At 38.5% G+C, this 24,484-nt stretch overlaps 1 protein-coding gene across 1 annotated transcript in view; it reads right to left on the bottom strand.

Moving 5' to 3' along the window:
• CSMD1 (CUB and Sushi multiple domains 1) overlaps window positions 1-24,484 on the bottom strand; it is a 347,261-nt gene that overhangs the window by 91,291 nt on the left and 231,486 nt on the right. Inside the window, exons 31-36 of the mRNA XM_081812881.1 lie at window positions 18,527-18,704; window positions 16,199-16,344; window positions 15,417-15,497; window positions 13,826-13,939; window positions 7,704-7,892; window positions 3,210-3,356 (exon numbers count right to left, since the gene is read on the bottom strand). Coding sequence (XP_081669007.1) covers window positions 3,210-3,356; window positions 7,704-7,892; window positions 13,826-13,939; window positions 15,417-15,497; window positions 16,199-16,344; window positions 18,527-18,704 — 855 coding nt within the window. The remainder of the gene's footprint in view (window positions 1-3,209; window positions 3,357-7,703; window positions 7,893-13,825; window positions 13,940-15,416; window positions 15,498-16,198; window positions 16,345-18,526; window positions 18,705-24,484) is intronic.

Here is a 24,484-nt window from a genome sequence, read left to right on the forward strand (position 1 = left end):
GGAGGATGGGTTGGCCTGGTGGTGGGTATTGAGGAGGGCACGTTCTGCATGGAGCACTGGGTGTTATGTACAAACAATGAATCATGGAACACTACATCTAAAACAAATGATGTAATGTATGGGGATTAACATAAGAATAAAAAATAAAAAATAAAAAATAAATAAATAAATAACAGTCTTACCTACACAGAATACAACATTCCAATGGCTAAAGACTCTGCATCTTATTTACACATTTAGAGAAACTCATTTTATTCTTACAAGAGCAGTTTCACTGCAGCAAACGATCCTATGAACCCCCTTCAGATAAATTAAAACAATAAAATAAAGTTGTGAAGGACTAGAAATGTGTATTTCCTTTTGAAAGAAGAGGTTTAAATGTACTACGTCTCTATGGGGGTTCCATAGACAAAGAACACATATACATGCTTAATGTTGAACCCCTTCTTAGAAATAAATTCAGAAGAAACCTTCTGAAGCTTCCATATCATAGCGTTGCCCAGAAGCAAAGTCTGTGTCTGGCCTTGGTTGTCAACCATGCTCCTATGAGAGCATCCTCAGAGAATATTCTCAGCTGGATGATCTTCTGAAATACCATTTCATTTTTTTTTAATGGACTGATTTTTCTTAAGTTAAATTTCACTAACTATTGTGAGAAACTTTTGATTCACTGCCCCGTTGGCTATGCCATTTTTTTATGTCCTTGTTCTAGACCAAATTTTGTAAGTTTTTAATGAACGAAAATATGTATTTTAGGGAAGGAATGGGTATAATCAGGCACCTTGGCTACCAACTGCAAAAACAAAACAAAACAGAAAGATGATTTATAGGAAGAAGGAGCAGACTGTAGATCTTACTCTAAAGGGACAGATAAGATTAAGTCTGAAACCGCCCTGGAAGGACAGAGAGACCACATAATTCATTGCATGTCACCCGTGATTTTTGTCATAGTTTAGTCTGTTAAGGGATATAATGTGCAGGACTGTCCAACTCTGGAGAGTCTGATCACTGTCCATTTTCTCTCCTATTTACTATGTTTTTTCTATCGCCAGGCTTTCAAGACACCTCTTCTTTCCTAACTCACCTAGAATGAGATATGGAAATAGAGCCCTGAGAACAAAAGGGAAAGATTAGAGCACGCAGCCCCACCTGTTTGATTCCTGGCTATAGTAAGAAATAAGAGGACCAATGCTCAGTCCTCAAACTCTGCAGGTAGTGCCCTAAAAAGCAGGGAGACATCCACTATGGGAGAAGCCTGGGTAAGTTAGAGATTCTAGAATTTCTGGATCTATGTCTGACCAACCTATATCTTTAACTGTCCCAATACAGAAGCTCACATGCTTCCTTTAGTATCAAAGGACCATTATTAACTCATACACTCAGCACAGTTTATTGCATTGACTAGAGCCACCTTTGGACAGCACTTGTTTTGTCTTTTTTGCTTTCAGTTTCAAATTATGTTGATCAATTATATCAATCCTATGTCCGGATGACCAGGATTTCATATATGGGGAAATATTAAAAGGAGGAGCAAGATATGCCATGTGGTCATATGATAGGCTAGAGCTCCCTCACCCACACTGCTATACATCAGAGACATGTTCATCTAATCACTGAGCTAAAACCACTGGTGATGAACTCCTAGCAGAGGTCACCGAATCACCGAATTTTAAATGAAAATCTGTTAAAAGGCAGAGGTAATCACTGACATAACAAAAATTTATAGCCTTCTTTGAAATTCTCCAATTTCCTACTCTCCCAACACAGTTTAACAAAGAAAATCTTCTTGTTCTATAATGAATTAAAATGTCCTTTGAAAGACAGAATTCAAGGTACAATCATATCACCAGGCTACTAAGTAATTTGCTGCAGATAGAAGGAGATCATTTAGGTTCACCATGATTTCCTCTGCAATGTCCATTTTTGCACATTGGAAATAAATTCAAACAATTCTAAAGGTCTCGGTATTTATTTTTCAAAACAAGGAACGTGATGAACACAAATCCAGTCATTGCCCTAATACTCTCCTAACTCAGTCTAATGGAAACAATTTCAACTGTGAGCTCTTTGTCAATAAGCATTCTGAATAACTACTTTGAGAGAAGGGGAGAGACATGATGGTCTGGGTGTATTTTATTAAACTTTATCAAGAAAGAATGACTGAATTTCATGCCCACCATCTACACATCTAGAGCCTTTTCAAAACCTTGATACCTTTTAATATTTTATGATGTCTACCAACCAGAGAGAGCTGAAATCTTATTCTTAAGGCTACTCTGCCTTTTTGCTGTTCCCTTTTCAGGATGTTCCTCAATACTGACCAAGTAAAACACCAACAGAGGAATTCACAATCCTCTGGTAAGCCACTGCTCAATTAAATGTAGCCAGTGGGCATCTTCCTTAGGGAAACCTGTCTCAGTCATCACCATGGGGTATCGTTGGGTGAGGTACTAAGAAAAGTATAGATTTTTTTTCTTAGTAATTAAAGTATGTGAGGAATTTAAGTTGCCTACTGTTTCTGTAGAACAGTATAAACATTAGGTGTGGGTCAGGGCATTTGGACAAATGTACACATGATCTAAAGTACATAAGTATATTGGCTGATTTAATTAATATAAATAACACTGGCAAAGAATAATTAAAATACACAGGAAAAAGACAAAATGATTTAAATGTTGATGAGGAAATATATATATGTAACATATTAATTTTGTATGCGTTTATACATGTGTATGTATATGTATATGTATATATATATATACGTAGTCTGCAAATATGAAGAGACATACAGATAATCAATAAAAAGACACTATTAATAGTAAGAGATTATCACTTATAAAATTAATAGCAAAATGAATCTCTCTTCCTGATTGTTTTCTTAGCATTTAAACCTACTCTAAAATTAGTTTATATTATATTACTTTATCTTTTAGAGGGAATGCCTTTGTTTTCCCGAAGTCAATTCCAAGTTTTATGATTTTAGCAATAATTATTAAAATATTAATCAACAAATGGTTTCTTTTCTCTGCTATAGGTTAGAGATCTCTTGCTCAGAGTAATTTCCCATCATATTATTTCTATGGGAATTAATTACTCATCCTTGGAAATTAGGTTTACATTACAAATCTCTATCTCAATTTTTTTTTATTTATTGCAGATCACTTGTATTAAAAACGTTTTTATGCTAAATCTAAACTTCACTTACTAACCTGTATATCGAATCTTGAATCCTTTTTTACTGGTTGCATGATCAGTGGACCAGCGGAGATACACCTGATTGCTCTGGCTTGTAAAATTTGATTGTTCAGTGTGGTTCCCACTTAAGACCACTAACAGAGGACTCTGACCAGAAGAACCTAAATAAAACAGAAAAACAAAACAAAACAATAGTTCAGATATGAGTTAGCACCTACATTATGCAGACCACTTTTAGCTTTTTATTACATTTAGGAGTCTAAATGCACAATAGATATTTCTTTCCAAAGTAGACAGTTCCAAATGAATAAAGCAACAAATATATCCCCTGACTAAAAAACAAACAAAAAAACAATAGTCAGTCAAAATAATTTCACATAAACATATAATACATAGATAATATGAAATAAATGAAACTAATCTTTATCATCATTAATATGGACAATATTGTAAGAGTATGGGGAAATACAGACTTTCATGTGGTACCGGTAGAAGGATAAATTAGTATAATCACTTTGGAGAGCAATTCAATAAATCCAGTACAACTGAGGGTTTCTTTTTTTTTTTTTTTAAAGATTTATTTATTTATTTGAGAGAGAGAGAGAGAAACAGCATGAGAGGGGATAGGGTCAGAGGGAGAAGCAGGCTCCCCGCCGAGCCGGGAGCCGGATGTGGGACTCGATCCCAAGACTCTGGGATCATTACCTGAGCCGAAGGCAGACGCTTAACGACTGAGCCACCCAGGCGCCCGCAACTGAGGGTTTCATTATATTTCTATAAACTTCAGCACATGTGCACCAGTGTTACTTATATAGCCAAATGTTTGCTCCAGCTTTGCTTTGGTACATCCAAACCTAGATCCTAACTAGTATTTTGGCATTTTAGAAAAGAATGGAAAGTGCCATGAAAAGGAATTCTATACACATTTTAAATTAATGAACTAGATAAACACTTATTGGCATAGATGACTCTTAAAACAGCATGTTGACCACTGAAGAAATCTAACTGCAGATAAATATGATAGCAATTGTGTAAAAGTTCAAAATTATGCCATATATAAATTATGTGTGTGTGTGCATGGATAGATAGGACATGATAGAGACAGAGATACATAGTTACATGATAAAGAGAGACAGATGGACAGACAGAGAGAGAAAAGGAACCATGAAACAAGTGGGACCCACCAAACCAGTCCCCTTCAGTACTATTTCCTTCTAGGAGAGGTCATGTGGTACTGCATATGGGTGGAGCCCCCAAATGTCTCGGTACTCCTTGCCTCTTTAAAAAACCAGAGCCTAAGGTAAATTGGACCAAATCCTAAAATTCACTACATCAAGTAATGAGTCCACATCTGTATTTTAAAATTTTTTCAACTTTTCGTACATTTGAAAATTTTAAAAACTCAAGGCACAAAGTCAACCTCGAATAGACAGTTCATAGGAGCAGGTGCAGCATGCCATCAACTGACATGACTTGTTGCCATGACTTGATGTCCCTTACTGAGGGGAACTGCTTTCTTGAACACAGAAGCTGCAGTCACCTTTCCTGGCTGTCATCCACAGCACCACTCTGCTGGTGAACTCAGCGCCACCTCACAGCCTGACGTCTTTGTGGCTTTTCCACATCATGCAGCTCCCTCCAGGGAAGCACATGATGGGGTGGGAGAATGTGGTCCTCACAGCTAGATGCAGTGCACATCTTATCGGCTTATGGGACTCGCTTTGAGAGTTGTATGTAGGATTTGTACTCATGCAAAGTGGCCGAGAAACCACAACTTCACTTATTGTGTAACCCCAATCAGAGCAGTTAAAACTATTTAAGAACAAAAACAAACCAAAATAACATGGAATTGTGTTACTACAAATGTATATGATGAAGTTATACCTGTCAGTACCTCAGAGTGTGACTGTATTTGGAGATAAGGTCTTTAAAGAGATAATTAAAGTTAAGCGAGGAACCTGGAATGAACCCTAATCCGGTAGGACTGGAGCCTTGCACAAAGAAGAGATCAGGACACAGACACACACTGAGGGGCAGCCACATAAGGATGTGAGGAGAGATGAGACTTCAGAGAATCCAGCCCTGCCCACACCTGCAACCCGGACTTCCCACCCCCGGGCCTGGGAGGAAATTCATTTCCATTGTTGAAGCCCCCCACCTTGGTACTTTGGGATGGCAGCCCTAGTCATCAAATACAAAAAAACTAGTACATTAGAGATGATCCAGGCAATGTTCAGTTTCGCTGGAGCAAAGTAGGATCAGATGAAATGCTACTTCTCAGTTTCCTGGAAGATGTCCCATAAAAGGATGACCGTATTTTATAATTAAAGAAGACTAAGTGTTTTGGGTGTGCGTTTTCTTGTTGTTGTTGTTGTCTAAAGAGATGATATATATTCTAAAATAAAATACCATAGGGAAATTAACCTGCACTTATGAAGTTTTAAAATGTCACTTTTCATGACAGAACTCAAGAGTAAAGCTTCAGGTATTCTTAATCCAGCAACTAATTCTTCATCACTTTCTATCTGTTCTTTTTGCCTAACATGTAACAAGCTTCCTCAAGGACTTTTCTTTAAAAATACACATCCAAAACAGCACGTGTAGAAGACTTAGAGAGCCTTAACAGAGAGTAGCCATTTCTACACCAACATGGAAACCATGAAGTATTTTACAAGTGAACACCACAATCTTTATGTTGACACCTTTCTCAATTGAGTTCTATAATGATTCAATTCTTTTGTTTACTTACTATTTTTTTTAATCAAGGAATATTCACTACTAGAGCTGCAGACAGGAATATACTCCTGGGATAATAAAGTTTAAAATCAATATTTTCAACATGGTTTTTGGCAACTCATGAGCTACAAAAGAACCACTATTTTACAGAAGACAGAGAGGTGCGATAAACATGACACTTCATGCAACAAAAATGCTGACTTAATAAAATATTCATGTAAAATTGTGCCCTTTCATTTTATAGACAAATCTTTGAGGCTAGAACAAAGCTAACCATGGATCTCTGGTAATTTTAACAGCAAGTGCTTTGATATTATCTCTATTACCTACTTTGTAGTAGATAATGGGTATGATCCACCCATATTTTTGGGAGATCAAACTGTAAGCACCTAGGAATAAATACTGGTAATGACTCTGCTGTGTAATTGGAAGTGGGAGAAACTGTCAGCTAAATTCCAATCTGACTAAGGTGAACCAAGGGAACATGAACACATTTACAGCAATTATGTAAATACATTTAATTACATACAGTGTGTATAGGAATATGTATGCACACACACACACACACACACACATAGCCCCAGAAGTGGGCTGCTCACCTACTTTAGTTTTGTATGTCATCTAATTGACCTCAGAATTGAGTTTAACTGGTTCCTCATTGACATAAGAATACCATTTTTGTACTTGGCTAATAAATTACTTCTTTCCATCCTAAAGACTACAGAAAAAGTCTTTAGCAGTCCATGCCTGCTTTAACATACACTTAAAAAAAAAAAAACACTCTGAAAATGAAAATATTGCTCCTCAGCCCTCTGTTTCTATGTCTATAAGTGTGAGTTTAATTTCCAATTTAGTAGCTCGTCATCTTAGGAAATACATAAATTGATTCATGTGGTGTCTATCCATATGAACAACTTGACTATTATGATTCATCAAGGAAGTAGAAGGCATAGAGACACACATAGAATCAATTACAGTAATTTTTTTTTACTGAGTTGATTATTTTACTGAACACAATGACAAGTCCATCAAAACATGCAAAAGCCTTATTATTATGTACAGCCATAATTGTATCTTGGTCTAATTTTCTGGGCTATGATAATGCTTCTATACAAAGAAAAATATTAACATCATCTACATTTCAAATTGACAATTCAACTACATACTACTTTTAAGCATGGCATTGTTCTAGTAATAAGTTTGTTAGAAATATGTAAAAATATATAAGACTAGAGTTGAAAACAGTACTAACATTCGGTAAGTGCATTGTACTATTTTTTAAAAGATTGCACGTTAAAGACTTCTGTAGCATTTATCATCCAGAAATCTCTGTGAGCCATTATTTTTATATAGTTCTAGTAAAATAATTGTTTAAATGATTAAAGTACCTTTAGCTCTCTTAAATTTCCTAAAATACCTTCTGAATCAATAGAATACTTAGAAAGGAAGAGCTGCATGAGGTCATCTATTCTAAATCCCCACATGAGAGAATTAAATAATGGTTCAAGTTAATTCAGGACATTTTCAGAATGCATTGCTAGCATATTAATCGCTTAAAAGTTGAAACATTAACAAAAGTATGTTCATGTTGCACAGACTCTTGAGACTACACAAGTGCAAGAATAATTCATTTTCTGTTTGGGGGAGATATAATTTATCTCAAGAATATATGAAAGTCCTTGTGTAACAAAAATGTCATGATGGTGTTTTTATTACACTATGTAGAGGTCACTGGTAGGTAAAAAAAAAAAGAAAGGAGTAAAGAAACTTACCATCAAACACTTCCAGTGCATCAAATTGCTTTTCACTTTGAAATGTATCCACAAAGATGGTGATGTTATAGTTTGGTTCCACTTTAATACTCCACGAGCATGTCTGGGAGTTAAAATAGTTGCCTGGGTAACCTGGACTGAGGATAATGCCAGAAGATTCTGTCCGGACTTCATTTGCGGGGCATTGTGCTAATGAGAAAAATACCGGTAAAAGTCTTCCTTAACAAAATGAACCTGACATCAATAGGAGAGTTTCTATCCCTGTATTTATAAGCCAATGGCGGTAAAGGGGGAACAATCCTACTGAACTATGACCAAATTTAATACAGGGTACAAACCCAGCAGAACAGCACTAAATAATAACGAGTCACATTTTACTACCACCCTATAATTTAAATGAGAATTACATACATATATATGTGTCGGTATTTAGGGTAACTAGATAGATAGATTGATTAATTTCATTTACTGCTAAGGAAACATAGGGTCAAAGAGATTATGTCACTGACACAACTCTAGGGTAGCCAAACCTGACAAAGCTGCCAAATCGAAAAGAAACCTGGAACCTGAAAGTCTTCTTCATCTGGAAAAGGTGGTGAAGCAATGCACTTGCCCCTGCTGATCCACCCATTGTGAGTGAAGTGGGAAGTACAGATATAGACTGGTTAAAACCATCACGTACCCTTCACTCTGTAGTAACTTTCTAGGACTGAATTGCCCTCACACCTTATTTTAGGGCAGGTACATTGCAGATTTGATCCTAGGATCCCATGTTTTCCCAACTCAACTATAAAGCAAGACCTCACCTTTTCAATGTAATATTACAACATTGTGCAATTATATACAGTAATAGAAACAATGCATTTATTTCTGCCTTTGATTATAGTTTTAATTATATTTAGGACAGTAAATTTTAAGTATTTGATTTGATTACTTGGGACTGTGATAAGAGATGAGCCAGAGAGACCTGGGCTGAAAGCCATATTGGACCTCTGCGTTCTTATAATGTCAAGTAAGAGTAGTGATTTCTAAAGGATGAATTTATCATAATGAATCATTTATCAATTTATCATTATGAATGAATCATTAAGATAGTGTGGACACACTGACATACTTTTTTCCCTCCTGCTTTCCTTTTTTTCTTTATTCAACTACTTCTAAGGTAATCAAAATAAAACTGATCTGCATAGGTATGAACATGCAAAAGAAAACCACCAGTCTCCTAATTAGTAATTTATTTCATTGATAATTTAATTATCTTTCAGAAATAATTTATTTATACAACTATTAAGAAAAAAATATATCATCTATTGATAATGATTCAAAATTTAACAGAGATATAGCAAAACTATTTTTAAATTTTAAAGTTAAATGATCAGCTTTTCCTTCATGGAAAAGGACTTTCGTTAGAGGAAATGTGTCTTATTTGTTGAATTGCCTCCTTTTAATTAATTAAATTTATATTATTAATACATACATTTTGAAATAATTTCCCAGATAGGCAAAGTTTATATAATATACAAAAGTTTTGATTCAAGTAACTACCTATTAAAAGGCAATTTTTCCTTTTTTTTTCTTTCATTTACCTTAGTGCTCTTATTCAGATGTACCTTAAAATTTAGAAAATGTTTAGGCATTAGATTACCAATGAGGAAACATTTCATAGAACCCTTTTAATAAAGAAGTATTTTAGGTAGATTTTTAAGAATATTTACAATGTTAATTAATGGTAAGTTATATAAAAAAATAATTCAAACCAAAACACTCAGACTAAAGCAATTTGTTTTAGAAAGTAATTTCTTCTGTGATGGGTGGTAAGATCACTCCATGAAATATATTATGCCCTTTCAAAAATGAACATATTGGCATTTTTTTAAGAGAACACAATAAAAGAAAATTAGCCTTTCTATCTGGATGCATATGTGCAGGGCCTGGGGTTTTAGAATGTCCACGGACCTGCCTTGACTTCGCAGTGAGAGCCAGAGCGTTTCTCTGCTCTGATGTAACCAGAGGGCAATAAAGCTACTTGTCAGGGTCATGATTAGATAAATATACACAAACACTTTCCTTCATTCGGAAGCACTATACGGGCAGCAGGTGCTTCAACACCTGCCATGCACTGACCACCTGCCTGCCTCCTCCTGACTCAAGATGCTGCTGCCCCAGCACATTTCATTCTGTGCTATTACACTTGAGAAATGTTTAGCCCAAATCTCCCCCGTCTGATTTCATCACGGCCACTATCGTTATTAAGCAACACTGGAAGTTCAGATCATCTAGAGACAGGAAACTGTCCGCTAAGTTGCTGAAATCCACCCGCAGTGCTGGAGTGCATGCCAGAGTTGGAAAGGTGTGAGTGGTGATGAATCAGAAGCAAAATCTCAAGCATGGCTATTTTTATTCCCTCTATTTTCCTCAAAATGCTGCTTCTGTTGCTTAGAGAAGATGCAATGAAAATATAAGTGAAATTATATGTTTCCTTTTTCTTACAACAAACACGTAATATTTTTTTTCCAGAGGTACATATTGTTTTAAAATGCACTTGAGTATGTCTCCCTGGGAGCTAACGTGTTTTTGATTCATTTGTGCCTCTTGCTCGTTCTTATGTGCCTATTCCTTCCGGTCCCTTTCCATAAACTGTTGCTAGGAGCAACACCCACCCTCAGTGGGAAGGTTTCGGAGACAGCAGGCTCTCCCAGAGCTGGGCTGTTCATTTCTCTATCAGCACTCACACTTTAAACACAGCTTGCGTCTCTGCAGGGGACACTGGATACCTCCCGCTATGGGAAGCATCTGTTTGAGGTTCCCATCAAAGACACCTCTGAAATGCCTCTCTCAGACATTCACCTGAGTTTTGAGTCACCACACCTCCACACAAAGCTATTCCTTTAGCTTATTTTTGAAGAAAAATGAAATGTGAGGCTTAAAACCAAAGCATATTATTTAATGCATCTTGCAGGGCTTCAGCAAAAGTAATGCAGTCAAACACTGGGATTTATAAATAATTAAAACTAATTCTTAAAAGCACCTATAGGTCCCAGAGAATTGTGAAAAGAGAACTCTAAAAACAGATGGGAAAACTGTCCCCTGGAGCCCTTGAGGTGTGTGTTACGGTCATGCTTGAGCTTTCCAAGAAGTGCTCATTATTTGAAGGGCACTGGTTGTCTTTGGTGTTCACTGAAAATGTATGTTTCTTATTTTTCTTAAGAAATTGATTGATTAGCTGTATAAAAATTCTTACACTCCAATTCCAGGGCCCAGAAGATCCGGTGCTGAAACCTCTTCCAGACCCTGTACCCTGTACCTCTTCATCTGACTGTTCATCTGCACCCCTTATATAATAAATGGTACAGATTAGAATTCGTTACAATACTATACTTACAATGTTAAATGTAAGTAAATGCTTCCCTACGTTACGTGAGCTCTTCTAGCATAGGATAAAATCCAAAGAGGGGACCATGAGTGCTCCTGATCTATAGCAGGTCAGTCAGAAGCACAAGTGACAACTGGCTTTGTGACTGGCCTCCGAAATGGGAGCCGTCTTTTAGGACTGAGCCCTTAACCTGTGGGGTCGGACACTATCTCCAGGTAGAGAGTGTCAGAATTGATTTCAACGGCAGGGCACTCAGCCCAGGTTTGGAGAGAATGGGAGAATTGCTTGGTGGTGTTGGAAGACATTCCAGACCCTCATTCAGTGTTTTCTAAATTAAGATGAGCATCCAACTAGGTATATTGGCATAGGATGCTAACTTTTAAGGAACAATTTGCTCTCATTGTTCCCAAGGAACAATCAATCACCCTAAAAATGGTGATAATTTTCAAAGCAGAACTTAGTAGGACTCATAACTCACATAATTTTCCAGCAGTAATTTATCAGGGGATTGCCCACTCCCTCCCCTTGAGCCCAACCAAATAATAGAAAGTACTGGAAGAAAGATTATCATTAAATGATTATTTGATAAAAGACATCTGAGCCCCTAGTTCCTTTTCTTAAAGAATGTATTTAGGGAATGGCAGCTAAGATGACTCTGTTTGACTTAAACATATTTACTCCTGAATGGAAACAGGAGAGAACTATGTTGTCCTCTGTAGTAACTGCTGGGAGTTCAGGAGGACATGGGAACCTTGGTCTGAGTAGAGAGAATGTGTCTTGTTAGCAGAATCCTCCCTGCAACCCTGTGTGAGAGCCAAGTAATTTAGAGAATGATGCTCATGTTGTGCTGATTTACTCTGTTCCCGGACTGTCATGAATTAATTTCATTTAAATAAAAACAAGGTTAATCTTGGGGATAGCCAACATAATAAAGTAATTTTCCCTCTCTTTGAAGTAGCATATTTAATAAATATGTATGCCTTTCTTCACTATTCAGCTAAGACCACCCTTGCCTGAAATCATCTATGCTGAGAAATTTAAGTCTCTGTTTGTTGGAATTAAGATGTGCCCTAAAAATGTGAAGTTTTACCTCGGGTAATTTTTATGTCAAATGGAAAAAGATGAACATTTTATATCCCCTTGCACCTTGAGGCAAAAAATCCACTGTAGATGGTTGTTGCTGATGTGACTTGGTACACACACACTGATTTTTCCAAAAAGGAATGACTCAGTCTCTTGACTTAGCACCCCGTGCGGTACCCCAGCTTTGAGTGAGGCAGGTGTGAGGCAGAGTGTCAGTGACTTCCAGAAATGCGTGGGTCCTGTGAGCAGTTAACGGAGCCAGCGGACCAAACGGGGTATACTCCTGAGAGGGTGGTCTTTGCCCACACCCATCTGCGCTCCCAGAGCTACAATTTGAAAGTAATGTTTCTTAGAATTAGTCTGAGTTATCACGGTTATTTAAGACTACTGCATTCCAGATATTCTTCAGATGTTGGAATTGTCTCCTTCTCCCCGGGTGACTAGGATTCTGCTTCATTCATAATGAGAATGCAGGAAGTGAGCACACATTCTAAACTAATCGATTCAAGGGTGGGAACACTTGCAAAGTCAATACTAGTGCAATACAAAGGAAGTTGCCTCTTAATAGGGCAGATAATCAACATTAGAAAACACATAGAATAATTCATTTAATATTCTCTGCATCTTTACAAAAGTCCCCTAAATAAGGTAGATCAACCACCCTCCTTACACTCGATGCCCAGGGGATTAATGATTTACCTGCGGTTACTTGGGAGTCTAGACTAAGTCTCTGGGTCTTCTCTTCCTAAATTTTGGGAACTTTTATGTGCTTCATGATCCCTGATGAATGATAATATTCAAATTCCTTGAAAGGGGGTGAAAAGAGGGTGGTCCCATTCTTTAAATGAATTGAATGTTTATTGTGATTTTGAAGTCACAAAATCAAAACTATTCTAATTTGGAAAACTTTGATTGACCAAACCATGACACTTCTGTCTTATATTGAGCCATTTTAGCTTATTTATATGTTTTCCAGCTTTTTTTTTCTCCCAATACTACTTGAGAGTGGAGACTTTCAAATATTTTTAAAGTGATCTAATTTTACTCCAATCAGTTGAATCAATAGATTCAATATCAAATCTTGTGCTATTGTATATTTTCTGTTATTGCATATGCTCTATGTATTTTAAAGACATGTGAATATATGAAATATGTGCATCTTATTGTATGCAACCTATGTGCATTTCAATGATAAATTTTACAGAAAAAATAGTAAACACTAGATAATTTTATGCATACTAATGTATTTAGAGGGAAGTGTAGTGATGCCTGTAATTTTCCTTGAAATGCATCAAAAGTAACAGATTACTGGATGGATGGAAAGATAACAGACACATGACTAAGGATATATATATATAGTAATTAACGGTGGAACCTAGGTGGTAGGTATTCAGATGGTTATTTCTAAATTATTTCAACTTAGACATATGTTTGAAAATTTCCTGGTAAAGTTTCGGGAAAAAAGAAAAAAAGACCTCTTATTTGATATACTTTTGATTTGTATTGTAGAGATAACTAAAGGAGAAAGGTTATTAGGTATTTCTGTTAGCAGGTAATCTTATTGCACAGATTCAATTCAGAGCTATACAAGAAACACATAGACCAACACGAGTCATACAATTTTCCATGATGAACAAGCATGTGTGTAGCACCAAGCTGTGCATACCTTCACACGTTGGGAGAGAACCTTCAAACTGCAACTGGGCACTGAGCTTGCAGGTCAGTGTGTCCATCCCAGACAGCGTGTACCCCGGATGGCACTGGTACTTCACAAAATCCCCTGAAAGAGCCAACACAGCACACCTGGGATGATGTTCCCATGACCCACAGAGTGTGTGAACGTAGGGAACGTAGAGATGACCACCTACCAAATGAAGTCAGTGAGCAAACCACTTCTGAACCCACATCGGTGTTCAACTTTAGTTTGTTTAATCAAAGGAGACTATTTTCACTTCTTGACTTATAAAAATGCTGTCTTCACTGATACCAGCACAGATTATGTGGCAGGTTTTTTCATAGACTGATGTGTCTATGGTCCCGCCCCTTCCCCCAGGATTACAATTCCAAAAAAGAAGGCAAATTGGGATTGCTTGGGATTTAAGGATGTAGCATAGAATGGCTTTAATGCACCCAGAGAGGGCTAACCTGTGACCTTGGCCTAGTTAGCACAATGTTCCCATTAACAGAGCCATTATGAGTAGAGCAGAAATTGGGTCATGTGGTTTGACCAGTGGTCTGAAACATGGGGTGAGAACAGAGCGCTGTATTTGTAGCCGAGACAGAAAAATCCCGGGTCAAGGTAATTATACCACAGACATATGCCCTGGCTAGTGCCTGATGATTATTTAATGAAACTCCCATTAATATAGAACAATAAAGCAGAATTTCTAAATATTATCATTACTTATACTCACCAATTACATCCCAGTTTCAATGAAAGGTCAAAGTTTTACTCATCATTATTTTAGCTACAAATGATTAAGTCCTTCTAGTGCATGAACATGCTTTTCTAACTAAACACAAATATCGGGGCGCCTGGGTGGCTCAGTCGTTAAGCGACTGCCTTCGGCTCAGGTCCTGATCCCAGGTCCTGGGGTTGAGTCTTGCATAGGGCTCCTTGCTCAGCAAGGAGCCTGCTTCTCCCTCTGCCTGCAGCTCCCCCTGCTTGTGCTCTCTCTCTCTCTCTCTGACAAATAAATAAATAAAAATCTTAAAAAAAAAAAAAAGTCTAGGGGCACCTGGGTGGCTCAGTTGTTAAGCGACTGCCTTCGGCTCGGGTCATGATCTCAGGGTCCTGGGATCGAGCCCCTCATCGGGCTCCCTGCTCGGCAGGAAGCCTGCTTCTCCCTCTCCCACTCCCCCTGCTTGTACTCCCTCTCTCACTGTCTCTCTCTCTGTCAAATAAATAAATAAAATCTTTTAAAAAAATAAAATAAACACAAATATCCATTTAAGTCTGTCCCTGAAAACTTTATTTAAAAGAAAAATACAAGCTAGCAAATGCTTGTGGGAGGGGGGCAGGGGTGGGTGAGGTGACGATGTGCTTAAAATGACAGAAGCAAAGCTCAAATGGCAAAAAACAAACATAATGGAGATGGAGGAAGAAAAACATATTTGTTTGATATACGAACTCCCTAGCAACGCTTTAGAATATTCTGAAAAATACTTATTTACTCATGTGAGTAACTACTGCAGTGAGGGGTGGGTGTTAAAAAAGTTGGGTTGAGCTAATGGTATTGTAACAAAGAACACATTACCTATTTCAAAATCCTCATCCTCCATAAGCATTTCTGCCTGTGGAACTGCGGGGGGAGGTTGGCATTTCTTCAGCTGAAATGCTAAAGGGTTTATGGAAAAAAAAAAAACTGCAATTACATTTGCTGAATAAACAAAATTATTACAAAAAACATTCTGCTTCTGTTGTTTTAATGCTTAGGTATACTGCAATGTCTCTATTTGTAAATCATTGTTTTATAAAATTCTCAAGCTTACAGGATTATTTCATGCCAAAGAATATATAAAGTCGAAGGGAAAAAGGGTACAGTCTTCAAAATTATGACATTTAAATAAAACCACTTGACATAGTTTGGGGATGCTGGAAGAGAAATGTTCAGCGTGGCCTGGTGCCAGGTCCATATTTACGTTTGCTGAGGTCCCTCCCTGCACCCCATGCTGAGGACTTCCATGGGTGCAGTCTTCAGGAGATAGAAGGGACTGATGCACTTTTCTCCAAATTATTGATTTTCAAAATCAATAATTCCATGGCATTTGCTATGTTGGCTCCTCTGGAGACAGACACAGGAAATCTGGGAAAGGTACTAAATTTATTTCCAGGGCCTCCATATTGGGGTTTCATTTGCAATAAACTTGTCCTGGAATGAGCGCAAGCACACAATCAAATGCCATTAGCAAAAGAGGAGCCTCGCAGGACGCAAGGAAGTCCCAGAAGGCTCTCGCCGGGCAGGAGGCGTATGTCAACACTACCAGGAGAACAAAAAGGAATTCTCCGCCTTAATCGACAAGGTGCGAATGCACTGACCGTGAAAGTTGAGAACAAAGAAGCCTCCATTTGAAAAGTCGCTGTGGAACTTGAGCAGGACTTGGTTGGTGGAGCTGTATGCCGTTTCCAGGGCTGTGTTGCCACTGAAAACTCCCAGCTGAGGTGAATTCTGATCAGGCCCGTCCCTAGAAAAAGAGAGAAGTTTGAGGAGAAAGTTCCTAATTACAGCTGAAACTAACAATCATTTTCTTCCGACACGTGGCTTCTATCCTGGCCCGAGCAGCGCGGTCCGAGGCCGGGCTCCAGGGGACCAAGCTGGTGCTCACACCTGGAGACGCGGGGCTGACTTCTACTCGCCCCACTGCAGACCTTTTCATAGCCATCACAGAGACACATTCATCCTGACTCTAGTGACTGTTCACCATGGATCAGCTGCCTTTCATACGTCCATGTTTGAAAGTCTAAATTCAATGGTGTCTCTTTAATTATGGGTGGAATTTATGGAGATCTTGCTACTGAAGTAAAAGGTTTTTAAGAATTTATTAAAAGGAAACGACAGTGCAAAGGTCGAGTCCTGGCCCCAGGATAGCAAAGCAAGACTTAGCTGCACTTTCAACCACTCTTGGAGGGGAAGTTTAAGCCACTCCTCGTTCAGAAATTTTCAGCATCAGTGAGGTCACATGGATGGTCTCCAGCTGAGCTGCCCCGCCCAACATGAGGTAATATGCATAATGAGACCACCTGCCCTCCCCCCTCAGGGAAGGTGACCTTGCCTGAACCAATCCTCTCTCCTGCTAATAACATCTTGCCCCACCCTGCTTCCTATAAAAACCTTCCATTGTGCATGTGGAACTCCTCAGAGTGTCTCTCTACTGGCCAGATGGAATGTTACCTGATTCATGAACCACTAAATAAAGCCAAAAAGATCTTCAAATTTACTCAGTTGAATTTTTGTGTTTTTAACAAACTGAATAAAATACTACCCTCTTGTGAACACTGCGTTTAGAAATATCAAGATGTTTAATGTCACAAAGTTGACAAGACTTTATGGTCTCTCTCTCCGTTAGTGTTCTGACAATAGACTACTTTGTTAATTATGAAGAGCTTTTGCTTCTGCCTGCTAAATCTATACATTAATCCAGGTGAAACGTCTCACAGTACAACGCTGTGGTTTCTGTTTTGCCTTTTGCTTTTGAAAGAGCAGCTTCAGGATCAATTTAATATTTCTCAAGTTCCCCATTCTTCCTCATTCCCTTCGGCCATTATCTCCTCCCTGCAAGAGTTATTTCTACAGCCTCAAAATCCAGCCTCCTTTCTTGCCCTCACTTGATACATTTCCCACAAAAACAAGACTGGGAATTCTTCAGCTAAGGTGATTCCCTTCCCTAAAACCCTAGTGAATCCTCATTGCTCTTAGAGCTAAGCCTGGGATCTTTCACATGATTTATAAGCTTCTGTATTCTCTGTCCCGCTCACCTGGACTCCCATAAGACCCATTCCTGACATCTTCCAATACCCTGAACTCACCCTGTCCCCTTGCTTTGCAGGCTTTCCAGTATCCAGAATGACCCTTAACCTTTACACCAACTTTCTACACCAACTTCTCAATATACACACACATGCATACCACATGGTTACCTGCCATTAGTCCATAGTTTTCATGGCAATTTATGCTGGCTGCACATCCTGATCTTCAAGCCTGAGTTAAGCTCACCTCCTCACACCCCATCGGTCCTCCCTCCTTCTCCCAACATAGTATCACAGAGGACTTGTCAATCTCTGTGTCCCCTATAACCTCTCACTTCCAAAAGCAAAGGTAGGATAGTCATTCCTATAGACATGAAAATGTAGCCAAGGATCATATAAGTAACTTACCCAAGGCCACATGACTCATTGGAAAGAGAACCAGAACCCAAATCCCCAGCCCTGATTGCTGGCTCAGTACTACTTCCTACACATCATATGGAAGGGCAGCCCTGCCACGTTTACAAAGGATGGCAGGAGGGCTGTGTGTAATTATCTCTTCAATATTTCCAGAAGCACCGAATTCTTATCTCGGCAAAGATTCCTGACCAATTTTTCTTTTAGAAAAAAAAGAAAAATCACACCTAAAAATGTAAAATACAATTATGTTGCAATAATCTACATTCAGAGTAGTCCCAAATTTGTCTACCACATAACAAAACTCAAACATGTCACATGACGTTTATTCTCTATACCGCTAGATTTCATTGGTAAATTTCCTTTCCAATATCTACCTAAAAACGTCACTTCTTAATATGTAATCTGACATAAAAGCCCCATGCCAGTGGGTTGCAAGAATGGTGTAGCACAATCAGATTAGTCTATATGGAAAGAGTCTCCTACCAAACAGCAATGTAATCATTCACAGCTTCTGTCTGTAGCAAGGTGAAGTTGATGTAGACCCCATGGCCAGGAGGGACGGTGATAAGCCAAATGCAGTCCTTCAAAATTGGGTACTCGTCTGGAAATCCAGGGGAATAAATGGTACCGTTCTGAGATGTTACATTATATCCACAAGGAGCTTAAAAGGAAGCAAAGAAAATTATGCCCTTTACAGTCAACTTTGGAAAGGACACAGTTAAATATTTCTAAGTCTCTAAAGTCCCTTTGCCAAAATTTTCCTTATGAGAAATAATTGTGAAATATTTCTCAGTTACTACTTTGTCAAAGTAATTCCCCTGAAGTCTTAAAACCTTAGAAGAATTATACTTCTAAACTAAGTTATCTAAGTTCCATTTAATACATTCTCCAAACACTCAAAATCCCTTCAAGATAAAGTCATTCCCATAAAAAAAAAAAAGGCCCTTACTCAGTCACTCAGTTATCTTATGTGACCAAGATGATAATGCATAGTACTCTGTGATATGAGGGATTATGTGGAAATTATGCACATATATCATGGAAATTTTCTTGTTGTTTTATGTGAGATTTCTAAAACCTATTTAAACTGCTAAAAGAGTAGCATCCAAGTCTTTTTGCCTAAAACAAAAATATTATCAATTCTTGGCAGATCTAAACCTGAAGAAATGAGATAAAATTATATATGTGGTGTTTTCTTGAAGCACTTCCTTGTCTCACCAGCTTTCAACTCTGCAAAGACTCACAATCCCTATTCAGCCTGTGTTTATTTTACTTAATGAACTGGTATTCTCTGTTGCCATGGCAATTATTTTGTCTTATCTATGGAAAAATGAAGAGACTATATATTAGCAGAATAATCTGAGATGCATTATTACACTCGGAGAGTGGGAGGATACAACAAAGTCATAAACGAGTAGGCTTTTTAATCAACCAAAATCTGATAGAGGTGGTCTGAGTGCCTGTTACTAGCATGAATCTTCTGGAGCTTTCAAAGACTTGTCATGAAAGGTGTCGAATTTAGGTAGAGAAAACAGGCCAAACTACACTGTAAAACAAGAGAAACAAACGTCTGAATACAAAATAGTGAGCGATGACATGCTATGAGGCGGTATATGGTACGCTGATGTGTTGATCATATAGATGCATACGTATTTCAAAGGAGGTAGAGAATGTTCCAGTGTAAAATAGATTGAACCCGGCCCAGGTTTTGGATAGAGTCATTAGAAGAAGGGGCTGTGGAGAACATTTTAGCAACGTTATGGAATGAGTATTGATAAGTGGGATTTGGAGGCTGCCAAACTTTGCTTTGTAAACTGGCAAAGCACAGGGGCAACTATAATCTGTAAAATGGGGCCATGATCTAGGCTGCAGTCACTGAGTTACTTGTGTGCCCGGAAGATGTCATACTTTCTCTCACCTCCAAACTTTACGCAAATATTCACTCTGCTTGAAAAGTTCAAAGGCTTTTCTCCTACCCTGCTGCCAGGGTGAGTTGATCCGTTTCTTCAAAACTCAACTCAAATGTTACCTCCCCCTTAAAGGCAGCTTGGCTCTGGATGGCCACGTTTGTTCACCTGTCTCATGGCTATAATTGGCTGCCAGCTATTCCCACCATTAGATGGTCAGCGGCTAGAAGTCAGGGACGGTGTTCCTTTTCACCTCTACCCACAACCCACTTTCACGCATCCCCAATGCCTAGCTCATATCACAATAAATAAGAGACAATAAGGAATTGATGAATTAAAAATGAGTAAGAGAGTCACCACAAAATATTTTAGTAATGAATGTACTGAAGCAAGTGGGCTGACACATCTTATGTGGACTTGAGGTTATTCATTTGCTATTGACTTATAATCTATAATCCCCAAGACTTCCCTTGTGCATTTTGACCTTTCAAGTTGAATCTTATAATTGTATAACCACATTATATATAGGAGCACCCTTCCCAATGGTGAAAAAACACAACAAAACAAACAAAAAGGATGGTACCCATCTCTTCAAGGGCAAAAGAAATGATACGGTGATTTTCTTTCGAGGACACATTGCTGGCTTCTGGTGTTCTTTATGTTACTTAATAGCTCTAGGACAGTAAGCATGGCAATCCTTGCCATGATTTATGTATGATATTCAAATAACAAGTCCACCATTTACTTATTCAAGGATTATTCATTGAGAGTCTATCATGGACCAGGACATGTGGGGTTAGAGTGGGAGACAGAGCAGAGAACCACAGAGACCTTTGGATGTTACTGTGTAGTGATGAGAAAGGTACCAAGCAAATGCTAAGTGAGTATAAAAGTCAACTTGTGTAAGTACGGTGAGGGAAAGAACAAACAGCACTGTCACACGAGCTAATAACATTCCACGAATGCACATAAAATTCTTCAAGGCAAATGTTGCTGTGCCGTCTAGAGAGGAGAAAAGAGGATCCTAAGAAAAATGAGAGGAAGTTTCCTTCACCACATCCCCTGACCTGTCTGTGATCCCAGAGAAGGCTTTTCCCTCATTGTTGTGGCCCCACAGGCATATTTAGATTTCCACGTCTGGGGGGAATGTCACTTGAAGTCCACAGAACCTGTGGATGTGGGATCTAACTTGGCATGACGTGGATCCTGAGGTGGAGATCAATCCTGAAGCTGCTCTGAGGGGCATCTAGTCGCAGGAGGATCCGTGCACCACAGCTGAGCGGGCACCTCGAGCTCCTCACTGTGTGCCTGGGAGCATGGTCACAGTGGGACAAGGAAGCCCACCAGCTGGACAGGACAGAGCCCATCAGCGTACAGTGCGCTACACTTCAGAATCGGAAGGGACATGGGTGTCAGACCCTCCTCCACTTCAGGGAGCCAAAGAGTCAACAGACACATAGTCATTCATATATTCGTGAATGTACACTGTGATATTATGATTTATAATAAGAAATACATATTCGGTCTTCCTCCCTGTTCTTGGCACAGGGCTCGGGAAACCTTGGATAAAAGCTAAGTGATAAAAGAGATAAAGGTATCCTTTGTTATTCATAACAAGACCCTTTCTTTTTTTTTTTTTTTTAAAGATTTTATTTATTTATTTGAGAGAGAGAATGAGAGAGAGCACGAGAGGGAAGAGGGTCAGAGGGAGAAGCAGACCCCCCAGCTGAGCAGGGAGCCCGATGCGGGACTCAATCCCAGGACTCCAGGATCATGACCTGAGCCGAAGGCAGTTGCTTAACCAACTGAGCCACCCAGGCGCCCCCATAACAAGACCCTTTCAACCACACCTGAGCTTACCTTAATAAGGTGACTAGGAAAGCGTCCGAGGATGGGGCTGGTTGCCAGGGGAACCAAACAAGTAATCTAGGATTGGAAATTTCAGCCCCATCCTTAACCTCCAGGGAATGGGAGGAGCTGGAAGTCAACTTAATCACCACGGGCCAGAGATTTAATCATCATGCCTCTGTAATGAAGACTCCATAAAAACCCCAAAGGATGGGGTCTGGAGAACTTCTGGGTTGGTGAACGCTTGGGGAGCTGGGAGGATGGTTCACTTGGAGAGAATACGACTCTGCTCACCTTCCAACACACCTTGCCCTCTGCATCTCTTCCATCTGGCTGTTCCTGAGTTATATCCTCTGTACTGATCTGTAATCTTGTAAGTAAAATGTTTTCCTGGGTTCTGTGAGTTGCTCTAGTAAATTCATCCAGTAGGAGGAGGGAGTCATAGAGACTTCTGCTTTATAACCAGTCAATGAGGAGCACAAGTGACAATATGGACTTGGGATTGGCATCCAAATTAGGGCAGGGGCAGCCTTGTGAGACTGGGAGTTTCACCTGTGGGATCAGAAGCTCTCCTCGGGGAGACTCTCCAGCAGTGTCGCAGAACTGCTGTTGTAGGAGAAAGGCACCCACTGGTGGCTAGGAGGGTCAGAGTGAGTGTTGTCTGTAACTTTACACGGATGCATGTTAAGAATGGGTTGTGAGAAAGGACTGCTGTGTGAGGCACAATTAATGAGAAAACGTTCTCAGGTTATTTCTGTACGTGTTTCTCCAGAGAAAGATACATACGTGAAAATGATTAAGTTGTCCACTTCCATCAAATTCTAGAGCCAGCAATAGCTCTACTGAATATGATGGAGGTGCTGTCTTACCTTAATGTCTCATGCAATGTGAAGTTTATTCAGCACCTGTTTATATGTAAAAAGCCTTCCTCCCCATCCTCACTTCCTACCCCACTCCACCTGGTACCACTGCCTAGAAGATTCACTGTGGATTCTGTTCACTTCACCATAGTTTGAGAACATGAAACTTTTAGGTGGCTCATACAAAAAGTGATGGGTGTACCTCACCAATTCCTGCTCATGTGAAGCCAGAGCCAGAAGATACTGGAAGATGAGCTGGTGGGCAGAGTGGACATCAGCACAGGGAGGTGGAGACTCACTGTCACTTCATTCTACCTGGGGCTAGACTTGGAAAAATCAAGGGGCGCCCACACATGTCTTTATTGCGATTTGTCTCCATTTAAACATGTACAAAGTGACTGTCTCTGAATTGAGATGGATAGAAAGAGCGTAACTGATTTCAATCAGAAATTAAATTTTAAAAACCCTAAATATCCACTAGGACAGTTATAGATAATTTATAGATGGTTTTCTCCAGGATTATATTAAGATTTCTGCCTAACTTTTAAAAGGAGGGTAAAGAAAAAGCCTACAGTACTAAACAACCAATACCTACATTTGGCATGAATATTTATGAATTTTAAACTCTTGACTATCAGTGTAACCAGGAACTGAATGCCTTTTGTCACCGAATATGTGGAGCACTGTAGGTGTTTTAGACCTATTTTTTTTTCCTTCAATTACTTTGGTTTCCTTATGATGGTTTTAAGTTAGAGAGACATAGTGCACTCTATCTTAGGGACTGTTTGATAATGGAAATATTTAAAATAATATTTATAACATAAATATTATGTTTATATAAATATAAATCTTATATATAACATAATATATTATAATATTATATAAATACTATAAATATTTATAAATATAAGTAAAAAGAGTTGTATTCTTTAGGATGACATTTTTTTTTATTGTCAGTATTAGGTATTTATTACCAAGATACATATATAATGTAGTAAAGTACATACTTTTTTGGTGTGTTCATTCTGGTAACATCATCATAGACCCTGTTTCTAAGACTGAGGTATACAACAAGCTCCGTGGGTAATTAAAAGACTAATTTGGAGATACTTAGGTTACTACCAGAGATCTTAAAAAAATTTTTTTTTCTCATTTCAAGCCTATTTGTTTTTTAAAAAATTTTATTGTTATGTTAATCACCATACATTACATTAGTTTTTTATGTAGCGTTCCATGATTCATTGTTTGTGTATAACACCCAGTGCTCCATTCAATATATGCCCTCCTTAATACCCATCACCACGCTAACCCATCCCCCCACCCACCTCCCCTCTAGAACCCTCAGTTTGTGTCTCAGAGTCCATCGTCTCTCATGGTTCGTTTCCCCCTCCGATTTAGGATGTTATTTTTATTCTAAACTATTGGGAGAGAATATTTTCTGTATTCATCAATCAACTTGGTAAACCTTAATTTTAAAAATTATGTATATAATAACATATTCTTTGGCTGGTTGGATTTCTCGTGTCAATTATGTAATCAAATAATGTTCTGCTTACAAAAATCTGTCAATCTAAAAGAAGTTGCTAACACGTTAATTGCAACATATTATCTAGTAATTATCTCTATCCATATAGTTCCCCACCACAGATATTACTGCATTTTAAGTTGAGGAACACTAGGGCAGTGCTTAACTTAAAAAAAAAAAATCTTAAAAGTATATCTACATACATATTTCAGTGATAAAAGATTAGGTCAACAAAAAATCTAAAATTTTTAAACTGTATTTGTAAGTAGAGATGCATATTTAATTATCAAATTACATTTAG

Source organism: Leptonychotes weddellii, chromosome 2 (genome assembly GCF_054177405.1).
Source record: "Leptonychotes weddellii isolate Sample4059 chromosome 2, ASM5417740v2, whole genome shotgun sequence".
Taxonomy (NCBI): Eukaryota; Metazoa; Chordata; class Mammalia; order Carnivora; family Phocidae; genus Leptonychotes; species Leptonychotes weddellii.